The sequence below is a fragment of the Hippocampus bargibanti genome, linkage group LG20 (genome assembly GCF_051943395.1).
Source record: "Hippocampus bargibanti isolate YZ-2025 linkage group LG20, ASM5194339v1, whole genome shotgun sequence".
NCBI lineage: Eukaryota > Metazoa > Chordata > Actinopteri > Syngnathiformes > Syngnathidae > Hippocampus > Hippocampus bargibanti.
Genome location: NC_142753.1, coordinates 3199334 through 3224571, shown reverse-complemented (window position 1 = coordinate 3224571; position 25238 = coordinate 3199334). Strand labels below are relative to the sequence as shown.

The 25238-nt window shown below is 42.4% G+C and overlaps 4 protein-coding genes across 5 annotated transcripts; all 4 read left to right on the top strand.

The window, feature by feature from the left end:
* The first annotated feature begins 5 nt into the window (after positions 1 to 5).
* On the top strand, positions 6 to 2923 carry mterf1 (mitochondrial transcription termination factor 1). Its single transcript, XM_089023573.1, has 2 exons — positions 6 to 95; positions 609 to 2923. The coding sequence occupies exon 2, from the start codon at positions 647 to 649 to the stop codon at positions 1799 to 1801; it is 1155 nt and encodes a 384-aa protein (XP_088879699.1). The 5' UTR covers positions 6 to 95; positions 609 to 646; the 3' UTR covers positions 1802 to 2923.
* A 497-nt stretch (positions 2924 to 3420) lies between these two features.
* On the top strand, positions 3421 to 10496 carry dus3l (dihydrouridine synthase 3 like). The gene is made up of 16 exons (XM_089023572.1): positions 3421 to 3656; positions 3751 to 3842; positions 4794 to 5043; positions 5113 to 5464; positions 5564 to 5631; positions 7014 to 7103; positions 7181 to 7222; positions 7301 to 7453; positions 7534 to 7650; positions 7727 to 7792; positions 8569 to 8679; positions 8778 to 8874; positions 8971 to 9046; positions 9686 to 9874; positions 9943 to 10071; positions 10263 to 10496. Exons 2-16 carry the CDS (start codon positions 3766 to 3768, stop codon positions 10333 to 10335), a joined length of 1890 nt encoding a protein of 629 aa, XP_088879698.1. The 5' UTR covers positions 3421 to 3656; positions 3751 to 3765; the 3' UTR covers positions 10336 to 10496.
* Positions 10497 to 13563: 3067 nt separating this feature from the next.
* LOC148882713 (zona pellucida sperm-binding protein 1-like) lies at positions 13564 to 16631 on the top strand. Its single transcript, XM_089023599.1, has 10 exons — positions 13564 to 13882; positions 14043 to 14146; positions 14201 to 14375; positions 14998 to 15120; positions 15259 to 15428; positions 15516 to 15613; positions 15747 to 15895; positions 15983 to 16157; positions 16253 to 16388; positions 16456 to 16631. Exons 1-10 carry the CDS (start codon positions 13567 to 13569, stop codon positions 16540 to 16542), a joined length of 1533 nt encoding a protein of 510 aa, XP_088879725.1. The 5' UTR covers positions 13564 to 13566; the 3' UTR covers positions 16543 to 16631.
* Positions 16632 to 17433: 802 nt separating this feature from the next.
* cndp2 (carnosine dipeptidase 2) lies at positions 17434 to 24189 on the top strand. Of its 2 annotated transcripts, none has more exons than XM_089023647.1 (12): positions 17434 to 17491; positions 18482 to 18552; positions 18628 to 18771; positions 18839 to 19001; positions 20266 to 20354; positions 20540 to 20740; positions 20833 to 20917; positions 21018 to 21178; positions 21256 to 21420; positions 22063 to 22204; positions 23816 to 23963; positions 24040 to 24189. In XM_089023647.1, exons 1-12 carry the CDS (start codon positions 17482 to 17484, stop codon positions 24104 to 24106), a joined length of 1446 nt encoding a protein of 481 aa, XP_088879773.1. In that variant the 5' UTR covers positions 17434 to 17481; the 3' UTR covers positions 24107 to 24189. The 2 variants fall into 2 exon arrangements, with proteins under 2 accessions (XP_088879773.1, XP_088879774.1); XM_089023648.1 differs by lacking the exon at positions 17434 to 17491 and adding an exon at positions 18382 to 18400.
* The last annotated feature ends 1049 nt before the right edge of the window (positions 24190 to 25238 follow it).

The following is a 25238-nucleotide window of genomic DNA, read 5'->3' as shown; positions in this document are numbered from 1 at the left end:
TACATCGCTGCTAACCAGGAATCCGGGAAGAAGAAATACCAACGAAGAAGACAAGAATAAGCGTATAATATCAAACTACGTGGTTTATCTCAGAGGTATGTCCGTGATATTGTTATTATAAATGTTTAACATTGTCAATATGTTCAATTCTATCTATCGTTAATCACTTGTAATATTTCTCTTTAAACGATGACGTTTTGTACTTGTAATTTGGTCCTCAAAATTCAGCGGCGTTTAAATTGAGCTTGCGTTTCATTGTGATACACTTAGATGATAAAAGTGTTTTATTTGCACGGAAGCAAATCCAATCTAACCTTAAAATATCAAATGCTATACTCAACTACTGTAGAATTTACTCAGGTGCATAGGAAATAAAATCTGCAAGTAACTTAAAAGTACACATTATAAGTTTTGTTTGTTTTTAAAGAATATTTTTTACAGGTCAAAATAACAAATAGTTACATCAACGCTCAATGTTAAAATGTTTTTCATGCAACAATCGAATGCCACTATTCCTATAAATATTACTTCAATGCTGCGGGCCAAGCATTTCACATATGTCGGACCTGCAGATATTATTATAATAAGTGTGATTATGCTATTTCCAGGTCCCATGTTTCTTGCAAGGATAACACAGTCTTGAAAAATGGCTTCTGGGTTCCAAACCTTCAAAAGACTTCATGGACTATCCACTCTTCAACAAGCTTTTAAATGCATCACAGTACAATCAATGACAGGTTGCCCTCTGCAGAGGATTTACAGTGTGACTGCGAATGACAATGGTCCCAAAGAATCTGTGAACGCTGAGAACATTTCTCTTCTGGAAAACTTGAACTTCTTGGGGGTGGACGTGAAGATGGCACGCCAGCGTCAGCCCGGTGTTTTCCGTAGGATCTTCACAAACGAGCAAGGCCTGGCATCGTTCCTTCAGGGCAAAGGTGCCAGCCGCCAGACGGTGGCCAGCATCATATCGCGTTACCCTCGCGCCATCACCCGCTCCCTGGAGCATCTGGAGCAACGCTGGCAGTTGTGGAGGAACATCTTCCAGACCGACGAGGAGATCGTGGCCATCCTGGACCGCTCACCTGAGTCTTTCTTCCGCTCCAGCGACAACAGCAACTTGGAGAAAAATATAGCATATTTGTCTTCTCTGGGGCTCAGCAACAAGGATCTCCATCGGCTGCTGGCCACTGCACCCCGTACTTTCTCAAACAGCCTGGATCTTAACAAGCAGATGGTGGAGTTCCTGGAAGACGTCTGTGTGGAGCGAGGCGGGACTTGTCCCAAGGAGTTTGCCAAAGCGATTATATCCAGAAACCTCTATGTTCTCATCCGGAGCACAAAGAGAGTGAAGGCCAACATTGATAACTTGCAAGCAGCTCTGAAACTGAGCGACGCAGAGCTTCTGACGGCGCTCCAGGGTCCACTTGCGAAAATCCTGGACCTCTCCAATGAGTACTTGAAAAATAACCTGGCCACTCTTCAGGGGAGGCTTCTTGCGCTGGGCTCTCGCAAAGAGGATATCAAAAAGTTGATTATCGGCTATCCAACGGCTCTGTACATCGGAGCAGCGACGCTGAGCACGAAATTGGACTGTCTTCTTCAAGGAGGAGTCACCATGAAGCAGATATTGGGCAGGCCCAAGGTGTTGGACTACAGCACGAAGAATGTCGCTGCCAGACTCGAGGAGCTTCGTGGGATCCGCTATGACTTCAAACTGCATGGGATCGGAATCCTGGACTCGAGTCAGAAGCGTTTTTCAGCCAAGATAGGGAAATTAGTCACTTCCACTGATGAGTAAACGTTGCTTCTTGTGTTCAACAGTGGCGGTCCGTGCATTTCACACCTAGGCCTTCAGTGAAGTCCTACTTAGTCCGACTTGAACAAATATCCCTCGTAATACCATAAATTATGACACAACGGCTGGAGATATCATTTACAAAAGCACACGCACGCAGTACTGGGCGTGGCATCACCTTAATCGTCTACAGCACAGTCTATTTTCCGGAGCAATTACAAATCAATAAATCTGCACTATATGTGGTACTGCAAACACTTAAAAATAAAAGGAAATTTAAAATCATTTGTCCACAAAGTTTTATTAAGTCCACCAAGAATATGCAATCTTTAACAAGATTTTACGCTAAATTACAAAATGTCAGTTTAATATAAGAAAAGCAACAAGACGTTCACCAAACGAACTATTTGTTGAAAATAAAAGTAAACAAATCTTTTTCATTTGTTCTTGATAATAGGCCTACCTACATGCGACAGCGAGTTGTCCTCTCCTTCAGCCATTGTGGGTTAAAAAAGCGAGTAGATATACTTGGTTTTTCTGCTAAAGTTTCCGGGTCTGATCTGTTGGAGCTTGGTTGATTTGCATAGCGCTGCCTCCGCTGAGGGCTGAGGTAAAGTGAGTATCCAATCACAGGACGCGTACATGTCATGTTCAACGCGAGGCCCTCTAGCTGGCCTTACTGTGCCAACTCGTGATCTGATTGGCTATCGCAACTTTATATCAACTACATGTGCCCATTCATGTACAGCGCGCAGATGCCCTCACTGTTGATTCTGAAGGTGTCGGTCAGATTTCATACAGCCTGGCGACACAAGCTAGCTGAATTCTGATTGGATTAAAAACTCTGACCTAAAACTACAACACTGAAAGGAGCATAACCAAATGGATATAATATAACATCAAGAAAACATATGTAGAATAAATATATATATATATTTAGAAACAATACTTTTTTTAATGAAATTGACTTTTATTATAATTCTGATAATGATGTCTGATTATGTTAGGCCAGCAGAGAAGGCCTTGCTGGCTCTGACGGCCCACCACTTGTGTTCAATAAATGTTGTTGAAAGTGGCTTCAAGTTCATTTCACCATATTCCTGTTTATTATGTCGTTTTATACAATGGGTGACAAATTCCACAAGAAAAAAAATCAAACTGGTGACTTCATGAATAGTGATGCGTGATTATCCGGGCATTGCGAGGTATCATTCATCATTAAAATAAAACATCAATAATATTTACAATAAAACCCACAAAATTCCCAAAAGTGATACATTTTGGTTCTTGTAAAACCCCAACTCATGAACCAGCCAAAGGATTGATGGCACAAGTACGCGTGGCCTTTTTTGTAACCGTATTTGTCTTGTTAATTCACGTCAGATTACAGTGTTGTTTTTCTGGGGGATATTGATTTTTAAAGGGGACAATTTAAATTAACCAGGATTAGTTTTTTGAGAAGTGGAGATATTTAACGTCTGATTATGGGTTCTGCTTGCAATATAACTTCAATACGTAGTTTACTCAAACGTATATTAGTTACATGTCGATTTCTAGGAAGAAAACGTCGCTTTCGGTGACCGGACCGAGTTTTCTTCGATTGTCATTTCCAGCCGGGCCCTTTTAAGAGATGAACTCTCGCCTCATGCTTTTCCAACACAGAACCGGTTGCGAAAGTTGCATATTTATACTATGTCACAATAAAAACACTGAAATAAAACTATTTTCCCACACCTAGCATACGCGCTAGCATTAAGACCTATGACGTGTTAGCTGTCGATTGTTCCAATTGTAACTTCGAACGAGCCGCTAGCATAAACTGATAAGAAGACGCCAGTTTGTCAACGCCAGCAAAGCAGTAAGTAAGCGTTTACGTTCTAAGCACTTATTAATTTGTATTCGTGTCCTATTGTGATATGTGAACGATCATCATGTATGCCCCGTTTTAATAGTAACCATCAGATGCGATGGAAAACCCTGCAGATACAGCATCTGCAAAGGGGACAGATGCTGCAGTCAAAGGTGAAGCAGCCCTCAAACCAGAGTGAGTCATTAAACTATGAACGACTACAAAATTGGCTGCGTTCTGATTGTCCAATGCTTGTACAATATCGTAAAGTGGAGTTCCAGGCTGTTTCATCGAAAAGTAATACTTTGGTGCCATCTTGTGGAGCCTACGTGCTTCTAGATCATGAGATCAAGTGGAATTTGATGATGATAAAAATAATCATCATAATAACACATTTAATTTCTAAGCTCCTTTCAAAACTCTCAAGGTCACTTTAGAGTCACAGGATACGTTTTTCTGTGGGTGAGCAGTGGCATGTGGCTGCCGCCAGCATTAACTCAACCTGGAATAACTCAAATAGATAGAAAGTTAGCTAGCTGGCTAATGGATAACTAATAAATAGCTAGCTAGATAGATAGCTAGTAGATATCATATAGATAGCAAATAGATAACTAGTTAGGTAGCCAGCTAGATAGCCAGTTAGCAAATAGATATGTAGCAAGGTAGCCAGCTAGATGGCTAGCTAGATAGCCAGCTAGATAGCAAGATTAGCTAGCCATTAATTAACTGAGCGAGTTGCTTGTTCTGTAGCCACAAAGGGACATAAGTCTTCTTGTGCCGGTCCCAAGCCCGGATAAATACAGAGGGTTGTGTCAGGATGGGCATCCGACGTAAAAGCTTGGCCAAAACAAACATGCAAATCAAACCTGTGAAGATGGAGGACACTGATTTGCTGTGGCGACCCCTTGAAGGGAAAAGCAGAAAGGAAAAGAATCCAGCTACAGAGCTACCCAGCTAGCTAATAGATCGCAAATAGATAGCCAGTTAGATAGGCTGGTATAACTCAAATAGATAGAAAGTTAGTTAGTTGGCTAAAAAATAGCTAGCAAGCTAGATAGCTCATAGCATATCGATAGTAAATATCATCATGCTAACTTTGAATCACATTGATATACATCCTTCCCTCCCTGCTGCTTGCCTTTACAGATTCATCACCAGCAAAGAAAAATTCCATGACTTTCTTCATTCCGAATGGCTAAGCTCAAAAGGAGGCGGGAACAAATTGTCAGAGGATCCATCCGAGGAACCAGAAATAAAAAAGGTGAAATTGGACACAGAGGAGCTCAACAAAGGCGCAAAGCCATCCAACAAACGTCTGAGGGGGCAGAATAAGTCAAGGCCACACAAAAAACCAATGTCGTATGATGAAAAGAGGCTGTGTGCCTCTGTTATCCAGGTAGGAATTTTAAACTTGAGGTATGTTGTAATGAAACATTCTCAGCGGTCATCCCTCCTTCCTCGTTAGGGTAACCGAGAATGTCCCTACGGCGACAAGTGCCACTTCTACCACAATGTCACTACCTATTTGGCTAACAAGCCCCCCGACATCGGCAAACATTGCCACAACTACGACACCTTCGGGAAGTGCACCTACGGCCTCTCCTGTCGCTTCGCCGCGGCGCACACCACGGCGGAGCTCACGAGCGCCGAGAACGCTGTTGTTTTGAAAAGCCAAGATGGCCGCGTACCTGTGAGGAACTCCCTGAGCAAAGAGCTGCAGAATCGATTGAGGAAGCATTCGGTTGCATTCGACAAGTCGGCGGAGTACCTCAAGACACTGAACAACAACAAAGAGGCTAAACAGCGGCAAGGCAATGGTAGGGAGACAGTTTAGGCAGCGGTTTTCAAAGCCAAAAGGTTTGAGACGTGACAAATATTCACAAAGACCCGTTTTAATCGTTTGGTTCATTTTTCAGGCGCCACTGATTTACCAGCAGATCCACCGACCAAGACTGTGTGTGAATCAACCGATGTAGAAACACAGGTAAAAAAAATTCACTTCGCATCACCGAAATGCCTCTTTTCAATACAGTAAAGTCTCGTTATATCGATATCGGATATATCGATAGTCCCGGTTATATCGATACTATTTCTATGCACGCACGGAGAAAATTACATGCAAACAGGGTCGGATATATCGATAGTCCCGGTTATATCGATATTTTTTCGGACTCCCTTGTATATCGATATAACGAGACTTTACTGTATTTCTTTTTAACTCATACACTGCCAGACATGTGGGAAAATGTGTCCACTCCAGTGCCAGGGTTTTTGTCATTGTCACTCAAATTCCACTGAATATTGAGTTTTAGGACTACATAAACATTCAATTCAGTGTAAGAAAACTTAGATTCTCTTCCGAAGTTATATGGGGCATTTATATATATCGCGCTTTCACAATAGCTGCAGCTGTAACAAAGCGCTTCACATAATAGTCAACACAAAGCAAAATAATAAACACAACTGGAACATAAAAAAATGAACAAACAATTGTGCAATCTGAATGCCTTTCCCCATGTGCTCTATGATGTTTGAGTACAAGATAAACACTTTATTACATGAAGCAGTTCTAGATGAAAGAGAGGACAAAAACCTCATTTTCACCATTGGATCAGAGACCTACCTCATGGTGAAATGTCCACATCTGCTACAAGCTAAATTTTGAAAGCAAACGCAAAGCTGTAGCATCCATTGAAAAAAAGAGATTGTCTCACATGAACATTCAATTCAGCATATGAAACCTTAAACCTTTTCAGCAGCTCCTGTATTTTGTTTTTCTACTTATTTCTTTCCTTTCCTCTTCCTTTCATAACTTTGCTGCTGTGTTACTTCGGGGTAAAGGGAATGCTGGCGCGAATGGCTGCCGCTGCTCACCCGCACAAAAAAAAAGTTCTTATCCCGTGACTGTAAAGTATCCTTGCGGGTTTTGAAAGGCACTTAGAAATTAAATTTATTATTATTATGATTATTATTATTGTTATTATTATTATTATTATCATCATCAATGGGGGCAACTGTCCAAAATACAATCCTGAAGCTGTAACAAAGCGCTAACATGGAAAAGAGGGAAATGCTTCCCCTTTGTGGAATGGGAAAAACATTGCCAGAGGTCTGGCCAGTGCTTTATCGGCACCCCCCTGCAAGATAAACCAAAACCCAAACAAATTTGAGAATGGCGCAGTACGTCATTTTCAATTTCCGAATAAATTCAGGAATGGCATCGAATGAGTTAATTTTGGATGCAGTACACAAAAGTGTTGAATTCACACTGCATTATAAAGTCTCAAGCTCCGGTTGTCTATTTGCATATCAAATTGGACTGTGTTGATACTGACAGACCACGTGAGCCATTTTTTACTCCTGTAGGTTAACCCGGACAAGGCTTGCCCCGTGCGGACTGTCGGCCCGTTGACTGACGTCGATGTCATCAAGTTGCGAATGTGTGAAAAAAAGCAGGTATCGTCCACTCCCCGGAAAATATCCCGCCAAAGTCGAAACGAAAAAGTATGAATGAATGTGTTTCGCCCTCAAAGGTGGACTTCCGAGACAAACTCTATCTCGCTCCGCTAACAACCGTAAGCGCCACTTTGTCGTGGAATTTTCATCCGTATCACCGCTGTAGCTGTTCACCCCGCGCCTGTTTATTCCCTCAGTGCGGCAACCTGCCGTTCCGCCGCGTGTGTAAGCGTCTCGGCGCAGACATCACCTGTGGCGAGATGGCCATGTGCACCAACTTGCTTCAGGGTCAGCAATCCGAATGGGCTTTGCTCAAGCGTCACGAGAGCGAGGATCTCTTTGGAGTCCAGGTGAGGTGACAGTCCAGATTCTCGAGCAACGCAAAATGGCGGCGTCTTTACGGGTTTGTTGAGTGTTATTTGGTGTGGAGGTGGAAGGATGCTTCCCTGACACCATGACGAGATGCGCCGAGCTTATCAACAACAACACTGAGGTGGATTTTGTTGACATTAACTCGGGATGCCCCATCGACCTCGTATATAAGAAGGTGAGGATTTTTCTTGTTGTTGTCATGGTGCCCCGCCCCCCAAAAAACATAACTAACCCTGTTTTTCACTGCTCAGGGCGGAGGCTGCGGCTTGATGACGCGCACCCGCAAGTTTGAGCAGATAGTGCGGGGGATGAACTATGTGAGTGTACTTGTTTAAAATGATTTTATAATAATAATATATTTCATTTATAAGCGCCTTTCAAAACTCTCAAGGTCACTTTACAGTCAAGTTTTTTTCTGTAGTTGAGCAGCGGCAGCCACACACGCCAGCGTTCACTCAACCCGAAAGTAACACAGATAGAAAGCTACCTAGCTAGGTAATAGAAGATAGCTAATAATAAGAATAATACATTGTATTCAAAACTCTCTTGGACATAGCTAATAGATAGCTATCCAAATGGCTATATAGCTAATAAATAGATAACTGGTTAGCCAGCGAGATAGCTAATAGATAGCAAATATATTTCGTTTTTCTACTTTCATTCCTTTCATCACTTTGCTGCTGTGAAATGTACATTTCTCCACTGTGAGACTAATAAAGGCATATCCAATCCAATCCAATAGCTAGCTTGATAGCGAGATAGATAGACAGCTGAATAGCTAGATAAATAAAAAGAAATGATGACTCTTGGCAGCCAAAATGCTGTCGGTTGAAACGAGGTCGCCTATCCATCATCGAGCAAGTTGGAGGCAAGCGGTCGCACTTTTTTTCTCATTCGGCAAAATATGTTGGAACGGTATTGACGAGGTTATTTTTTGTTTTGGAATCAAAATGGCATCATCTGCCATGGCTCATTTTTGCATGATGATGTTGGTACGGTTGATAAAATAAAAGTAATAGATATCCAATAGATAGTCGGATAGATAGCTTTATGCAATTTTGGAGGAAACTTTTTTTTGTTTCTCCTTCTGTAGGTGCTGGATGTCCCTTTAACAGTGAAGATCCGCACCGGCGTTCAAGAGAAGAACAACATCGCGCATAAACTCATCCCAGAGATGAAAAATTGGGGCGTCTCAATGATTACTGTAATTATTTTTTGTTACAGATTCGTCATATGAATTATGTTCAATTAAGAGTGGACAAATGTTTCAAAAGTCACCTGCCTAATGTGTTTTTCTTCTAGCTGCATGGGCGCTCCAGAGAGCAACGCTACACCAAGCTAGCTGATTGGGACTATATCACTACCTGCTCCAAGCTCGCCAGCCCCATTCCACTCTTTGGTATCAACAAGAATGATCAATAAATTGGACAATATTATGTCATTTTTTTTCAATTACGCACAACAACGAATGAAGGTTTCTGCTGTCTTGTTTTAGGAAATGGCGATATTCTGTCCTACGAAGATGCAGTGAGAGCCAAAGAGACGGGCGTTTCTGGAATCATGATTGCAAGGTTGTTGTATTAACTTATTCGCTGACATTCTCGAATTTATTCGGGATTTGAAAAGTTTGAAGTGGTGCGCCGTTCCAGAATTTGTTCGGGTTAAATAGGTTTAAAATAGATCTGTGTGCCACCAAAGAAGGTAGTCAATAATTATAGAAATCCTATGAACTCATTCACTGCCATTCCCGAATTTGTTCGGATTTTGTTTTTTTCTTTCGGGGTGCCAATAAAGCCCTGGTCAGACCCCTGGCAATGTTTTTCCCGTACACCAGGCTTTTTGTCCATGTTAGCGCTTTGTTGTTGAAGCGCTATATAAATCAATATGCATATCTTGTATTGTATTTTGTACAGCCGCCCCCATTTCAAGCTCATATAACTCCAGACCCATATAATTTAGAAATTAACTATTTTTCTCTGATGGAAAAGACAGTCTAAGGTTTCTAACTCTGCATTGAATGTTTATGTAGTCCGAAAACTCAATATTCTGTAGGCCCTGCAATTTGAGTGAAAATGACAAAACCCCTGGGAACTGGATTGGACACATTTTTACACATCGTCCGGCAGTGAATGAGTTAAAGAGATGCCAGTTTTAATAAGCATCATTGTGTGAATCAAAATGAACGGCATATAATTCCGATTATTCACCAGGGGTGCGCTGGTGAAGCCGTGGCTCTTCACAGAAATCAAGGAGAGCCGTCACTGGGACATCTCGTCGGCCGAGCGTCTGGACATCCTCCAAGACTTTACCAACTACGGCCTGGAGCACTGGGGCTCGGACACTCGTGGTGTGGAGAAGACGCGAACCTTCCTGCTTGAATGGCTCTCTTTCATGTGCAGGTGGGACGCTTGTGTCACACACGCCATTTTGCGGAAGAACTTTAAAATAAGGCAAAAATGTATTTCAGGTATATTCCGGTGGGGCTGCTGGAGCGAGTGCCCGTGAAGATCAATGAGAGGCCACCGTACTACATGGGGAGGAACTACCTGGAGTCACTCATGGCCAGTCAAAATGTCGGAGACTGGATCAGGATCAGGTGAGCGGCGGAGGAGTCACAAGACGACTACATCTTTGCTCTCTCACTCAAAGATCCTGCAAAATTAATCAGAGCTGCAAAGGGAGATTGAAAACGCTTCTGTCAATGTTGTCTTTTTCAGACAGTGTGAAAGGGGCTTCTCCACTGCTTTTCATGATAATCAGCTTTCTAATGTTTTCTGTGTTTTCCAGTGAAATGCTGCTTGGACCGGTGCCTAAAAACTTCAACTTTTTGCCCAAACACAAAGCCAATTCATACAAATGATTTTTTTTTTCTTGCGGAAAAACAAACCCAAGATTTGAGTTTTTTTGGGGGAGCATAGCCCGAATAAATCAAGTGTGCGCCATTTTGAATGATAAGAGAAATTATGTGAATTTGAGTTTTCAGTGCACTTGCACTGTGCAATAAAGCCTCACTTGAAAATATCACTGTCACTTTCGATGAAAATGTTTCTTCAGGCGTCATCTGTATCCAATTATGGACACAACTTGTCCGGAGACGTCGGTTGTCCTTTAAAGTGTTTATCGGTTTGAAATAAGTAGGAATTTTGTGTTGCCAAAGGACTCTTTGTAGTGTTTCAGAAACTCCTGCAATGTAAGGTACTGCAACTCCTCTCCTTTTTGTGTCTTCAGAATTTTTGGTTTCATTCTCTATTCTTTCTTTCTGACAGAAAGTTTATTCAATACATTGGAAGAATGAAAATTGTAAAGAGCAGTACATTGGGGAGACTAAACAAATTCTCCAAAAAAGAATATCAACATCACAGGGATAATACGAGTGGGCCTCAATCGGCAGTACATATGCACCTAAAAGCTAGCAACCACTCATTTGACGATAATGAGGTTAAAATCTTAGCGAACGCACATAGATGGTTCGAAAGGGGAGTAAAAGAAGCAATTTTCATAAAACAACAATCCTTCATTAAACCGGTTTGGTGGGGTGAGGTTCAATTTGGATCGTTCGTACAACAGCCTACTTGGGCAAAATAGGATTAGGAACACTGATGAGGTGATACCGGTGGAAGTGGGGCATTCAGGCCAGTCGTTAGTCAGAACAATAGGAACAATCAGTGGAGTGGCAGGGAGTAGTCCTCTGCTCCTACCAACCTGAGAGCAGGCACCTATCATAGCAGAGTCCGGCACCGCCATGTCTGGACAGTAGGGATATATATATAGGGCCTAAACTACCAGTAAGACTTTAGTTTGCTGACGAAGTTTCTTGGATAAGAAGCGAAACGTCCGACACCATCAAAGAAGTACAGATGACGGCTGAAGAAACCTTTTCATCGATGGACCACTCCTGTACGACTGAGAGCTTACACAGACGTATCACTGTCACTTGAATGTATTTGCTACTCAAAACAGCAGCAACAGTCTCTTGGTCAATGAATTTAAGCATGATTTTTTTTTCTATCATGTGAAGTGCCATATACAACTCTTCTCGCTCCGTAATCAACCTTACTTGACTTCCCGTCTAATCAAATTTGTATTTTAATAATGCATAAGTCACTTGCGTTCATATAAAACAAGGCACTTGATAAATACTATTGACATATGGTATGATATGTGACTGATTTTTCACAGGTGACTCTTAAAGGATAACCGACGTCTCCGGACAAGTTGTGTCCATGATTTGTAAAATGGCTTCAAATGACTTCTACTGAGCGTATTTTAAAAAGATTCCACCGCATATAGCTATATTTTACGTTTTAAGACTCGCGCTGAATAATCAGGAAGTCTTGTTTTTGAGTTGGTGACGAGTCCGTATGTGACATCACTAAAGGAACACCCCCTGACCTAAAAAAGACACATTGTAGCAGTCCTTCCATCACGTCAATGTATTTTGCTGTATTGTTTGGTCTGAAAACCTTGTGTTGCACGCAAAAGCCGCCAGAAGAGGGTGTCCATGCTCCATATAAGGAATTTATCAGCCTGTGGAAGCGGAGGTGGCCGCAGGAGGTCGCCATTTTGTGCCTCTTTTCTGGTGATTGTTTCTCCCCGATGTTGCCTCAAAATGGCATGGAATAAATTATTTAATCGATTGCAAACATGTATGCTTTCCTCTTCAGAACTATTTGAATCATATTCATAACTGGAGGTGTAACAAGAAAGCATATTCTCCAAATCTGAAGCCATTGTTTTGATTCTCAAGCAATGCAAGATGTCTTGGCGTGACGTCACAAACTGGGGGCGGAACTTTCTGAAAACGCCCAATTCACAGCTCAATTTTTTGCAGATTTTGGACACCAAGTCATTTTTATTGGTGTTTTGCATTTGAATAAATACATCATACTGCGTGTTTTTGGTATTTTAGATGCTATAAAACGTTTTTCTGATGTCAGTTAAGAAACAAAAAAGTGACGTCGGTTGTCCTTTAAAGGACAACTGACACCTCGGGACAAGTTGCGTCCATAATTTGTAAAAATCACTTCAAATTACTTCTACTGAGCGCATTTTACAAAGATTCCATGGCATATAGCTATATTTTACGTTTTAAGACTCACGTTGAATATTCAGGAAGTCTTGTTTTCAAGTTGATGACGATGCCCTAAGTGACGCCCTGGCGAGAAAGCGACACACAATGCATTTTGGGTACTTTTTTTCATCTGAAAACACAGTGTTGATCGCGAAATTAGAAGGAAAACTACATAAATAATGTGAGGGAGAATCGTTGTGTGTCGCAGTCAATTGCGGTAACACGCATAAAGAAGGTATAAGTTGACACAAATTCCCAGGGGACAAATCAGCCCATTTCCAATGGAGCTTGTGCGCCATCTTGTACATTTTCTGGGCGCCACATTGGAGTCCAGTTGGCTCGAATTGATACTGAAGGACTTCTTTAATCGATTACAAACATTTATGCTTTCCTCTTCAGAACTATTTGAATCATATTCATAACTGGATGAGTAACAAGAAAGCATCTTCTCCGAATCTGAACTCTCTGAAGTCATTGTTTTGATTCTGGAGCAAGGCAGTTTGTGAAGGAGTATCCTGGCGTGACGTCACGAACAAGGGTGCGGGACTTTCTCCCCAGTTTCTTGCTCATTTTGTGGCAGTTTTGGGACACTAAGTTTTTATTGGTGTTTTGGATTTGACTCAAAATATCAGCCTGTAGGTTTTGCGTATTTTAGATGCTATAAAACGTTTTTCTGATGTCAGTTAGGAAATGAAAAAAAATGTGTTGGTTGTCCTTTAAAGATGCTTGTCAATCATGCGAAGTGCCATATTCTACTCTTCTCGCTCCATAATCAATCTTACTTGACTTCCCGTCTTATCAAATTTGTATTTCAAGAATGCATAAGTCACTTGCGTTCAGATAAAACAAGGCACTTGATAAATATTATTGACATATGGTATGAGATTTCACAGGTGACTCTAAATTGGCTGGGATTTGACCAATCAGAAACTAGCAGGTGGTGTAAATTAAGCACTAGCAAAGGGGCAAAGTGCAGAGCCTGCAAAGATTCTGCCAATTTGTTTTCAACTGGGCCTCCAGATGGCTCGCCTGTGGCTGCTGATGGCCCTGAGCTGGGGTGTTGTGGTTTTCGGGCAGGAGGAGGATCATGAAACCCCATTTTCTGAAGAACAGAAGCTCAATGATGCCAGCGGAGGCGCCTTTAGTGATTTTGAGGCAGTGGACACACCCGAACCTGGAGAAGGGGTAGCAACTCAGAAGGAAACAATGGAAACTTCTTTGAGGTTATGGACGAGTACCACTGAGCCAAGTCAAAGCGGTTTCCAGGTTACGTGCAATGACAAAGGCTTTCGGATCGTTCTCCCGGCCAGTCAGTTTCACGATGTGAACGTTTCGGGTAGGTTTTTGGTTTTGAACGATATTTCATTTGTTTCGAGAGTGGAAAGGAATTTTGAATGTCACAAAAAAACATTTTTGATAGATTGCTGCCATTGTGAACTTTTTTTCACTACGTTCAAACGCAACTGGAATCAGTTCAAATAAATTCCCGCCTTTAGGTATCGAACACACGCAACCTGCCGAGTACACTGGATGCGGTCTCGACGCAAGCCGTATGGAGAACACCCTAACTGTTCCTTTTGCGGGATGCCGCGTCAAGAACGTGAGTTATGAACTGTCATTTTCCGATATGCATGGTGACTGAAAAGCCTTCCAGACAGACAGCTACAGCCTGCAACTGCTGTACGAGGATGAGCTCGGCGAGACCCGAATCACCACGGTAACGTGCCAGTCCAACCCCAGGCCAATTCCTCACCCTGAAGTCCCACCTGGTGACTCGGCGTCAAGGTGCCGTACGCCTCCGCCACCGCAACCGCCGCCAAGGGCACTAAGTGAGTGCTCAATGACATACCATGTCATGCAGAGTGCATGAGATGGTTATTTAAAGCAGCGGGACTCAAACCAGTGTCATTAATCCCATTATTTTAGTCAAATGTGAAGAGATTATACACATTTGGAGATTGGCGCACCAATGAGAAGCAAAATTAACTTATTCACTGCTAGACATGTACAACAATGTGTCCACTCCAGTGCCAGGGTTTTTTGTCATTGTCATTTGAATTCCAGGACCCATAGAGTATTGAGTTTTAGGACACCATGAACATTCAATACAGTGTGAGAAACATTAGACTCTCTTCTTTCATCAGCAAAAAAAGTTAATTCGTAAATTATATGGGTCTGGAGTTATGAGGGCAGATGTCAAAAATACAATGCAATACATCCATATTGGTTTATATAGTGCTTTAACAAAAGCTTAAGCTGGAACAAAGCACTAACATGGAAAAAGGGAATGCTACCCCCTTGTGGAAAAGAAAAACCTTGCCAGGGCTGTATCGGAACCCAAGCATGAAAAAAAAAAAACTCGAACAAATTTGGGAAAGGCGCTCTATTAAATGGGCTATTGTTGTATATCAATACAAGATGATAACTCCTTTGTTTAATATTTGACTTCAGACTGTGCTGTGGCCCCCGAGGAGCACCTGCCCTGTGGCTATTCTGGAATTTCGCCCTTTTATTGTGAGGCCATTGGGTGCTGCGTGAATCCAACTGGGGATAAATGCTTCTATCCAATGGATGGTAAAGTGTTTCTTTTTTGGGGAGGGGGCATACTGTTATGTTGTTGTGCGCTTACATGCTCTCATGCTTCCCTTTTTACACATTTTGTATCTCACTAAGCCCTCCTTTTTTTGCCATTAACTTTAAATGTTCCCCTAGAATGCACAGTCGACCGCCATTTTGTCTTCATCATCCGTTCCACATCCGCGTCCCCGCCTGTGGACCCCACCCAGCTAGTCATTCCCGGAACAGACTGCAGACCCGTTGTGGTGAATGCCGACTTTGCCATCTTTAAGTTCAAAGTCACCGAATGTGGAGCGCGTACTTATGTAAGTTGTCACTCATAGTTGCATGAGGGCAAAGCGAGGGTTGTACGTTGCTTTGTCGTGCCTTAAAATTTCAAAATTAACTTTTAGGATATTGGCATGACAAGGTTCTACCTGGCTGAAGTTCAGACTCTTGTCCGAGCTCTTAACCTCAAGTACGGCATCATCACACGAACGGATCCGTTAAGGTTAGCAATGTTTTACTTTTTAGATTATTTCCTAATCACCATTTTTGACATTTTCCCTCAATTTTTTTATTTTACTATTTTTCTGTGTGTCACTTATTGCAAAGAAATTGTTTGAGCTTACCTTCACTTTTAGAATCTTGGTGGAGTGTCGCTACAGTTTGGCCGCTCACGACCAGCTGCCGTTCGCCAATGTCGGTTACATGGTGAAGTTCCCAAGTCGCAGCCTCCCGACAGCCATCTCCTCGGTCGGTTTGTACGGCGTTCAGCTGAGGATCGCCACAGGTTTGAATGAGTGAGATGAGATTCGCATGATGATACCGTTATGCCATTGTACTGGTGATTTCTCACAAAGCTTGATTCCAAATACAGATAAGACTTTTTCGTCTTTCCTGCCTTCTTTTCCTACGTTGCGGTACATCCTGGGCAAACCTGTGTATCTGGAACTGAGACTGTTGTCACCCACACCGGATGCCACCATTTTGGTCAAGTACTGTCTGGCATTCCCTCGCTCGGCAAAGAACGCGCTAGTGCTCGTATACGAAGGGTAAGCCAGTACCACAAGCCACCTTCTTCTATTGTTGACACGGTATCTTATAAATTGGGGTGTCTTACGAGGGATGCTATGTTTTCTGAATGTAGATGTGCCAATCCGTATGACCCAAATGTGGCTGTCCTGCAAGTTAGCAATTTGCCCCATAATCGCCATCAGAGGCGTTTTGAGGTCAAGGCGTTCCAGTTTATGGATGTGAAGACAAAGCGGTACCTCAATGAAGAAGTCAGTACTGACTAAAAGGCCAAACGGCTATGCTTGAGAAACTTCATACCTTACTTTGCTCCCGCAGATCAACTTCATGTGCTCTTCGGAGGTTTGCAGGTCGGATGAGAAGACTTGCGAAGAGCGCTGCTTTGATGGAAAAGTGAGATTTTAAATGTTGCATGTTCATGTTGCGGTATCTCAATGTTTCATTTCTTTTCAGGTGCTATGGCCTTATGGGGACTCATAGCATGCGAATACAAAGCAAAAACATTTTTATTGTACATTAAACACTGCCCAAAATATCATGTGCATTTTTTCCTCACACATTATGCAATGAGAAAAGGTCACCAGTTACTTGTGAATGACGAGGCTTGCATAAAGATGTGGATTTCATGAAAACTTAATTCATAAGTACAGTAAAGTCTCGTCATATCGATATTCTCGGGAGTCGGAAAAAATATCGATATAACCGGACTATCGATATATCTGATCCTGTAATGTGAATTTTCTCCTTGCGTTCAGAAATAGTATTGTAATAAGCAGTACTATCGATATAACCGATATCGATATAATGAGACTTTACTGTAGTTAATTTGGGGGGGGGGGGGGAGTGGAACTTGTTTAGATTAGTAGACATTCTGTCATGAAAACGCAACACCCGCCAATCCTGTGCGCGTAAAAATTGCACAAGTTTGCAAAGCCAAGATATTTGCCTGAGGAAAAATGTTTCACCGGTAATGACCTCGCCCAATTGGATAGTACAAACACATTGCAGTTAAATACTTATAATTTTGTGATGAAAGTTTGACGATGGAATGTGTGTCTGTGTCTCATCACAATTGATCAAAAATAAATTTGGCCAGCATAAACATCCTTTGGGGTACAACCGAGAAAGCAACATGCAGTTTTGCTGTTCTTATAGAAGTTATTCAACAAAGCATTTATAAAAAAAACTATATTAAAACAGTATTGTGAAACCTCGATTCTAAAATAGATCCGGTTGCCGACAATAAATCAATATTCAGACACATATGTTACTGTCCCTTTAAGACGATGAAGCAGGAAGTCACCATACCCGGAAGTTCTTTGTCACGCGAATAGACCCCGGTACATGCCCAAAAGTGAGTTGGGAATGTTTGTATGAATTAATTACTAGACTTCATTTAGCAAGTGTGCAACTGTAATTGCAAAGTGTTAACAAATTGATGTGCTGTATTATTTAGGTTGCAACTAATATCGCACAGCTGTTACTCGACAGCTAGCTTTCCCATTACTGCGTTTTAACCAAATTTCGTGCGTGAGATTGTGAACCTTAAAATGCTGCAAATGTATTGTGAATCGGGAGACTGCTTTCCAATGAAGCAACACGTGCATAAATGTTTATGTATTGCATCATTCACGCCCGAGGCAATTTTGTCATGCGTTTCATAGGCAGAAAAACAAAGATAAAATGAAAATGAAAAATGGGACCAAAAAATCCGGTCTGTCCAGGCCCATCAAAAAAATCCATACTGGTGCGGCTTGATGTCACTGATATGAGAGGAAGATGAAAATATTTTTCTTTAACCAAGCACATTTCATAGTCATCCATCCAAATATATCAGTACCTTTCTGTTGTCAAATTTATAGCAACATATGTGTAGTGGTCTGTGCATACTAATATATTTAATAATCAGCATATATGGGAATTATAAGAGATATTGTCTTGTTATTAGTTATCAATACAATGCAGTACAATACGTCCTAATTTACTTAGCGCTTTCACAACAGCTGCAGCTGTAACAAAGTGCTTCATATAATAGTCAACATACAGCAAAATAATTAACATAAAAACGTGGACAGAGACTCAATGTAAAATATTACTTTTTTTAAAAAACGAATTAACAAATACATTTCCTGAAATCTAAACAGTATTTAATTCTCGACATTTTGCCAGTTTGTGACGTGGTGCATATTTTGTCCAAGTCCAGTTGCCGTAGAACCGCAGTTCCCATTTCCTCCTTCGGGTAACCACACTGTGTTGTCAGCAAGTGGGTGGAGTTGCGTCTCAAAAAGCACAGCTGGACTGGAGTTTGTCTCACATGATTCTAATCCTTGTCGTATCCCCTCAGTTCCGGACGCAATGGCGCATCTCTCAGCTCTTTTCAAATACATCGATGAACATCAGGAGCTTTATGTGGAGGTAAGAAGAGGCCGAGGTTTCTGAGACTGCAGGCCTGGCTTTCAACTTTGTCACTGTCCAATTGATCTTCATCAGCGCCTGGCGGAATGGGTGGCCGTCCAGAGTGTTTCCGCCTGGCCGGAGAAACGCGGAGAGATTAAGAAAATGATGCAAATAGCTGCCAAGGATATTGAGCGACTGGGCGGCACGGTGGAGATGGTGGACATCGGCCAGCAGAAGGTGAGCAAATTTGTTGCTCATCTACGACAGATTGACTCTCAATATATTTGCCGTCTTTTTTTCCCAGCTTCCAAGCGGGGAAGAGATCCCGCTGCCACCAATCATCCTGGGACATCTGGGCTCAGACCCGCGCAAGAAGACAGTGTGCATTTATGGCCATCTCGACGTTCAGCCCGCCAACCTCGACGACGGCTGGGACACAGAGCCGTTCACTTTGGTGGAGAAAGACGGTGAGGATGCAGAAACATTTTGATTTCTGGGGTGTCGTTTTGTACCTCTCTCTTTGGATTATTCTTGCTTCATGCAACGCATGGCTGTGCGCTCTTCTTATCACCTGATCTCGTCACTGTTCACGCTCATTTCCAAAGTCCTTCTCGAGTCATCATGTCTTTATCTCACTGCTCGCCACAGTAGGCAGAAGGTGTGATTATCTTGCGTTCTAGTTGCTATTGTTCACATGTGGACATTATAAAGGCTGTTTTGGGGTGGACAGAATGAGTGAGAGCGTCTCAACAATCTCACCTTTGGATTGGATGAACCTTTGTTAGTCTCACAGTTGAGAAATTTACATTTCACACCAGCAAAGTGATGAAAGGAAGAAGTAGAAAAACAAAATACAGGAGCTGCTGCAAAGGCAGCCACTCTCGTTGTTGTTGACTTCAAGATGGCGCAGAAACAAATAACTAATAATGTGACAACACAAAAGACAGACAGCCATTCAATCTTAAGCACTTTCTGCACCTTTGTTGTATGAAGCAGTTCTAGATGAAAGAGGAGAGGATCAAAGGATCCTTTTCACCGGTGGATCAAGGACATCATGGTGGAATGTGCACACCTGCTACAAGCTAAATGCTGAAAGCAAACACGAAGCTAGAGCATCCATTGACGAAAAGAGATTGTCCCACGTAAATCCACTTCAATTCCAAGCCGCGATAGTTCCACATACTCCTCAAGCCATGCCTCCATATAGCCGCAGGTTGTCCAACAGCACCAACCCTTCCGCAGAACAAAGCAGGGCTGTGAAAATGCTGCCCATGACAGGCGCAAAAAAAAAAAAAAATCACAATCACCTCACAGCTGTCCAGCGATGACAATCAAATGGCACTGACGTTCCTCCCCGAATCAAAAACAGTGCAGGCATATTCATGCTTTGGAGGGTTGGAGGTGCTCAGTCATCTTGGAGGGGGTCAGAATCGAGTCGCTTCTCCTCTACATTGAGAGGAGCCAGATGAGGTGGCTCGGGCATCTGATTAGGATGTCTCCTAGACGCCTCCCTGGTGCGGTCTTCCGGGCATGTCTTCCAGACACGCTGGAAAGACTGTCACCCAGCTGGCCTGGGAACGCCTCGGGATCTGCCAGGAAGAGCTGGATGAAGTAGTTGGGGAGAGGGAAGTGCTGCTGCCCTCGCGTCCGACCTCAGATAAGCGGTCGATAATGGATGGATATTTCAGCCATATTGATAATTATGAAACATATGTGTTTTTGTTGTTGTAGGAAAGCTCTATGGAAGAGGTTCCACTGACGACAAGGGTCCCGTGCTGGCTTGGTTCAACTGCATTGAGGCCTACCAGAAAATTCAACAGGTAAAACTTTCCGCAAGAAGAGTCATGTGACCGCTCCAAGAGGTTGAGGGTCCAAAGGTCGCTGTACAAAATGGCTTCTGACCTGCAGCCATTTAATAATTAAACCCACTTGAATCTCCTGGTTGGATGTTTCGCCACTTGTCTTTCAAGCCAAACCTCCTCATGAGACCCCGCTTCTTTGGCAGGAGCTTCCCATCAACATCAAGTTCTGCTTCGAGGGCATGGAGGAGTCGGGGTCCGAGGGCCTGGACGAACTGGTCTTCTCGCGCAAGGACAGCTTCTTCAAGGACGTGGACTACGTTTGCATCTCCGACAACTACTGGCTGGGGAAGACCAAGCCCTGCATCACATATGGCTTGAGGGGAATCTGCTACTTCTTCATCGAGGTGAACAGATGTATCCTTTTTTTTCTTTTTTTGAAAGAGGTGGGGGTTTGCATCCGACATGTTGGTCACCACGTTGACGTTCCTTTTAAAAGGTGGACGGTTGTGAGAAGGACCTGCACTCTGGCGTATTTGGCGGCTCCGTCCATGAGGCTATGACGGACCTCATTACACTTATGGGCAAGTGAAGCGCATCTTCTTCAATGTGGGGGCCGGTTAGAATGACACCAAGTCCAAGTGTGCATCTGACGACTTTTCACCCCTTTGTTTCAATCGACAGGGTCCTTGGTGGACAGGAGAGGGAGAATCTTGATTCCTGGCATCTACGAAGACGTGGCTCCTTTGACGGATGACGAAACGCAGCTTTACGGGAAGATTGAGTTTGACTTGGAGGAGTATTGCAAAGACGTCGGCGTTGGCAAACTCCTCCACAGCACCAAGGTAAGCCAAAGCCCAACATGACAAGTGAAACGAGTCAACGGCAGATAGGTTGAGCCCTTTTCATTTTCGTCTTGCAGGAGCAAATCCTAATGCACCGCTGGAGGTACCCGTCGCTTTCTCTGCACGGCATCGAAGGGGCTTTCGCCGACGCAGGTGCCAAGACGGTTATCCCTCGGAAAGTGAACGGCAAATTCTCCATCCGCCTGGTGCCCGACATGGACCCGAAAGTTGTGGAGAAGAAGGTAACTGAATTCTATTCAAATCCGGTATATTTAACTAAAATCCAACGCGGCTGTGAAAGGCTCCAGTGTTCCGGCGACCATCTTCATGCGAAGCGTTTCAGCGAATGGATGGAGAACATAATACGATTACATTTAAAAAAATCAGTTTTGAATGGGGCGAGTACAACATACCATATTTTCTGGTGTATAAGGTGCACCCAAAAGCCTTGATTTTCTTCAAAAGATGACCCTTATGCGCCTTATACACCGGAAAATAGTCAAATATAAAATAATTGAAAATACATTAAATCTCGGACAACACAATGAAGCAACAATATTGTGAGAAAAAAATACCACCCTAAAATTTCATATCACACAGGACAAATAATTTTAAATAATGGTGAGGGAAAGTAAATCACAAAAAAATACAATGACATCATATACTCATCATGGGACTTTGTGGTTTGCCAAGGCGTCTGTCTGCAAACATTAAATGAAACCTGCAAACTCACACACTTTAAGACAATAGATGAGAAAAACTGCATACGTAGTGTAATTTTTTTAACTGAGTCACATCCGAACAGCTGACACACTGACCGTGATCATCACCCGAGTCAACAGTTTTGTGGAACTATTCATCATAATCATTATTTTGGTTTTCAGGTGACAGACTATCTGCAACAGAAGTTTGCAGAACTCGAGAGCCCCAACAAACTGAACGTCTACATGGGCCACGGGGCCAAAGCCTGGGTGTCCGATTTCAATCATCCGCACTACATGGCGGGTCGCAAAGCTATGAAGACAGGTATCGCTCGTTGCCATGTCAATATGGACACCGGGAAAACGTAAACTGCTTGCATTTAAAGGACAACCGATACCTCCTGACAAGTTGTATCCATAATTTGTGAAATCCCTTCAAATGACTTCTGAGCGCATTTTACAAAGATTCCAGCACATATAGCTATATTTTACCTTTTAAGACTCACGCTGAATATTCATGAAGTCTTGTTTTCGAGTTGATGACGGCGCCCTAAGTGACATCACATTCAGAACGGCCCTGATCGAGAAAGTTTTCATCGGAAAACGGTGTTGATTGTGAAATTAGAAGGAAAATTAATAAATAACGCAATGGTGAATCGTTGTGTGTCGCAGCCAATTGCGGTAACAGGCATAAATAAGGTATAAGTATACACAAATTCCCAGTGGACAAATCAGGCCATTTCCAACAGAGCTTGTGCGCCATCATGTGCATTTTCTGGGCACTACATTGGAGTCCAGACGGTTCGAATTGATACGGCAGGACTTCTTTAATCGATTGAAAACATTTATGCTTTCTTCTTCAGAACTATTTGAATCATATTCATAACTGGATGAGTAACAAGAAAGCATCTTCTCCGAATCTGAACTTTCTGAAGCCATTGTTTTGATTCTGCAGCAAGGCAGGGTGTGACCAATAGTGACGTCACGAACAAGAGGGCGGGACTTTCTGTATCTGCCCAGTTCCAAGCTAGTCAAATGCAAAACACCAATAAAAATGACTTGCTAAAAAGTACTTCAATTTGAAACCGGAAGTGGCCAGTTTCAGAATGTCCCGCCCCCATGTTCGTGGTGTCACGGCAAGACGTCTTGCCCCTGCTCGAGAATCAAAACAATGGCTTCAGATTCGGAGAATATGCTTTGTTGTTACTCATCCAGTTATGAATATGATTCAAATAGATCTGAAGAGGAAAGCATACATGTTTGCAATCGATTAAATAATTTATTCCGTGTCATTTTGAGGGGGGAAATGTAGCACCGAATGTGTGTCATCTGGGGGGGGGGGGGGGGATGTAGCACCGAAAAGAGGCAGAAGAGGGCGACAAAGATCCGTTGAAATGGGCTGATTAATTCCTTACAATTTTTGTCCGAGAATATCAAATAGATGCTCGGTGCCACACACAAGGATTCACCATCGCGTTATTTATGCGTTTTCCTTCTAATTTCGCCATCAACACAAAGTTTTCAGAGCAAACAAAGTATTGCAAAATGCATTGAGGTGATGCAAGGTATGTCCTTTCTCGCTGAGGGGCGTTCCTTCAGTGATGTAGGGTGAGGACTCGTCACCAACTCAAAAACAAGACTTCCGGAATATTCAGCGCAAGTCTTAAAATGTAGAATATAGCTATATGCGGTGGAATCCTTGTAAAATACGCTCAGTAGAAATCATTTGAAGCCATTTTACAAATTATGGACACAACTTGTCCGGAGACGTCTGTTGTCCTTTAAGTCATTTTTATTGGTGTTTTGCATTTGACTAAAAATATCAGCCTGTGTGTTTTGGGCATTTTAGATGCTAGAAAACGTTTTTCTGATGTCAGTTAGGAAACCAAAAAATGGTGTCGGTTGTCCTTCAACCGTCTGTGTTCTCACATGACAGTTTTTGGTGTGGAGCCGGACCTGACACGCGAGGGTGGGAGTATCCCCGTCACTCTGACCTTCCAGGAGGCGACAGGACGCAACGTCATGCTGCTTCCCGTCGGCTCCTCTGACGACGGTGCACACTCACAGAACGAGAAACTCAACAGGTGCTTGTCTTATTGTCAGCCTTTTTCCGCAAGCCTCGTGATTCATGTGACTCACTCTTACCTCCCCCCCATTTAGATCTAACTACATACAGGGGATCAAAATGCTGAGTGCGTACTTCCACGAGGTGTCACAACTGCAATAGACTCTGTTGCCACTTCCCCATGGACTGTTGCTGACTCTTTTTTTTTTTTTGCCTGGCAATAATAAAAAAAACATTTGCTTTGTTACTGTTGTCACATGTATTTTCTCACGAGGGTTCGAGTAGAATTGGAAAGGTTTCCCAAAGGTCCAAACTATTCACCCCTAAAATGTATGATTCCCCAAATTATAAATATGGAACTGTACTGCCAAATTATGGCCACAAAACAATATAAAGTTCTGACTCATCTTTAACTACCCTTAAGAAGTAATATAGTTCAGTGCTTTGTTGCGTATCATTTTAGTCTTACTGAATGGCATTTTAGAGTCTTATGGCATATTAGTCTTACTGAAACCACAAGAGCAACACTGCTACAGCAAGTTTTATGAAAATAAAATATGTGACACAAAGATTCAGTGAATATTGGGTAAACAAAACATTTCACAATGTAGGTACACTACAGTGACCTATATTCCACCGCAATTGTTTCTGTCCAGTGAACTGAGCGCATTCTCCTCACAGTCGTATATCATTGCATTTTTGTGAAGTACATAATTGTTTTTGGTGGGATTTTCCAAGCAATGCAGCTTATGATGACGTATGACACTTCTTGAAATTTCCGAATTTAAAATTTATTGAAGTTTACGCTCTTTTTGCTAACACTACAGTTTGTAAAGGTGAGTAAGTGGTATTTTTATAACTCATAGAAGTGGTAGAATATATATTTTTCTCCGTAACTGCCAAGTTTCAAGCAAAAATAAGCATTAGTACAGTAAAGTCATTATATCGATAGTACCGCTTATTACGATACTATTTCTATGAACGCAAGGAGAAAATTACATGCGCGCAGGGTCGGATATATCGATAGTCCCAGTTATATCGATATTTTTTCGGACTCCCGAGAATATCGATATAACGAGACTTTACTGTATATATATTTCCAGAGCTCGCAATGTTCTTTCCTAGTATTCAGTGACAGACATATTTGATTTCTGACGAAAATCTGCCTGCATTCGATTGTTGATATTTGCTAATTTATATTTTGAATCTTTTCTTGTGTTTTCTGTTCTTGTTTAGAATTTCAAAAGCTTTCCAATGGTACCTTACTCGTTAAGATCTGCCAAAAATAAAGTTA

Excerpts from the sequence above, each read along its gene's own strand:
- mterf1 (XM_089023573.1), top strand. The coding sequence starts at position 647 with ATGGCTTCTGGGTTCCAAACCTTCAAAAGACTTCATGGACTATCCACT.
- dus3l (XM_089023572.1), top strand. The coding sequence starts at position 3,766 with ATGGAAAACCCTGCAGATACAGCATCTGCAAAGGGGACAGATGCTGCA. Across the intron at positions 7,651-7,726 it reads TCGACCTCGTATATAAGAAG|GGCGGAGGCTGCGGCTTGAT; the intron begins GTGAGGATTTTT and ends TTCACTGCTCAG. Across the intron at positions 7,793-8,568 it reads TAGTGCGGGGGATGAACTAT|GTGCTGGATGTCCCTTTAAC; the intron begins GTGAGTGTACTT and ends CTCCTTCTGTAG.
- LOC148882713 (XM_089023599.1), top strand. The coding sequence starts at position 13,567 with ATGGCTCGCCTGTGGCTGCTGATGGCCCTGAGCTGGGGTGTTGTGGTT. Across the intron at positions 16,158-16,252 it reads CTAGTGCTCGTATACGAAGG|ATGTGCCAATCCGTATGACC; the intron begins GTAAGCCAGTAC and ends TTCTGAATGTAG. Across the intron at positions 16,389-16,455 it reads AGCGGTACCTCAATGAAGAA|ATCAACTTCATGTGCTCTTC; the intron begins GTCAGTACTGAC and ends TTGCTCCCGCAG.
- cndp2 (XM_089023647.1), top strand. Across the intron at positions 20,355-20,539 it reads CCTACCAGAAAATTCAACAG|GAGCTTCCCATCAACATCAA; the intron begins GTAAAACTTTCC and ends CTTCTTTGGCAG. Across the intron at positions 21,421-22,062 it reads CGAAAGTTGTGGAGAAGAAG|GTGACAGACTATCTGCAACA; the intron begins GTAACTGAATTC and ends TTTGGTTTTCAG.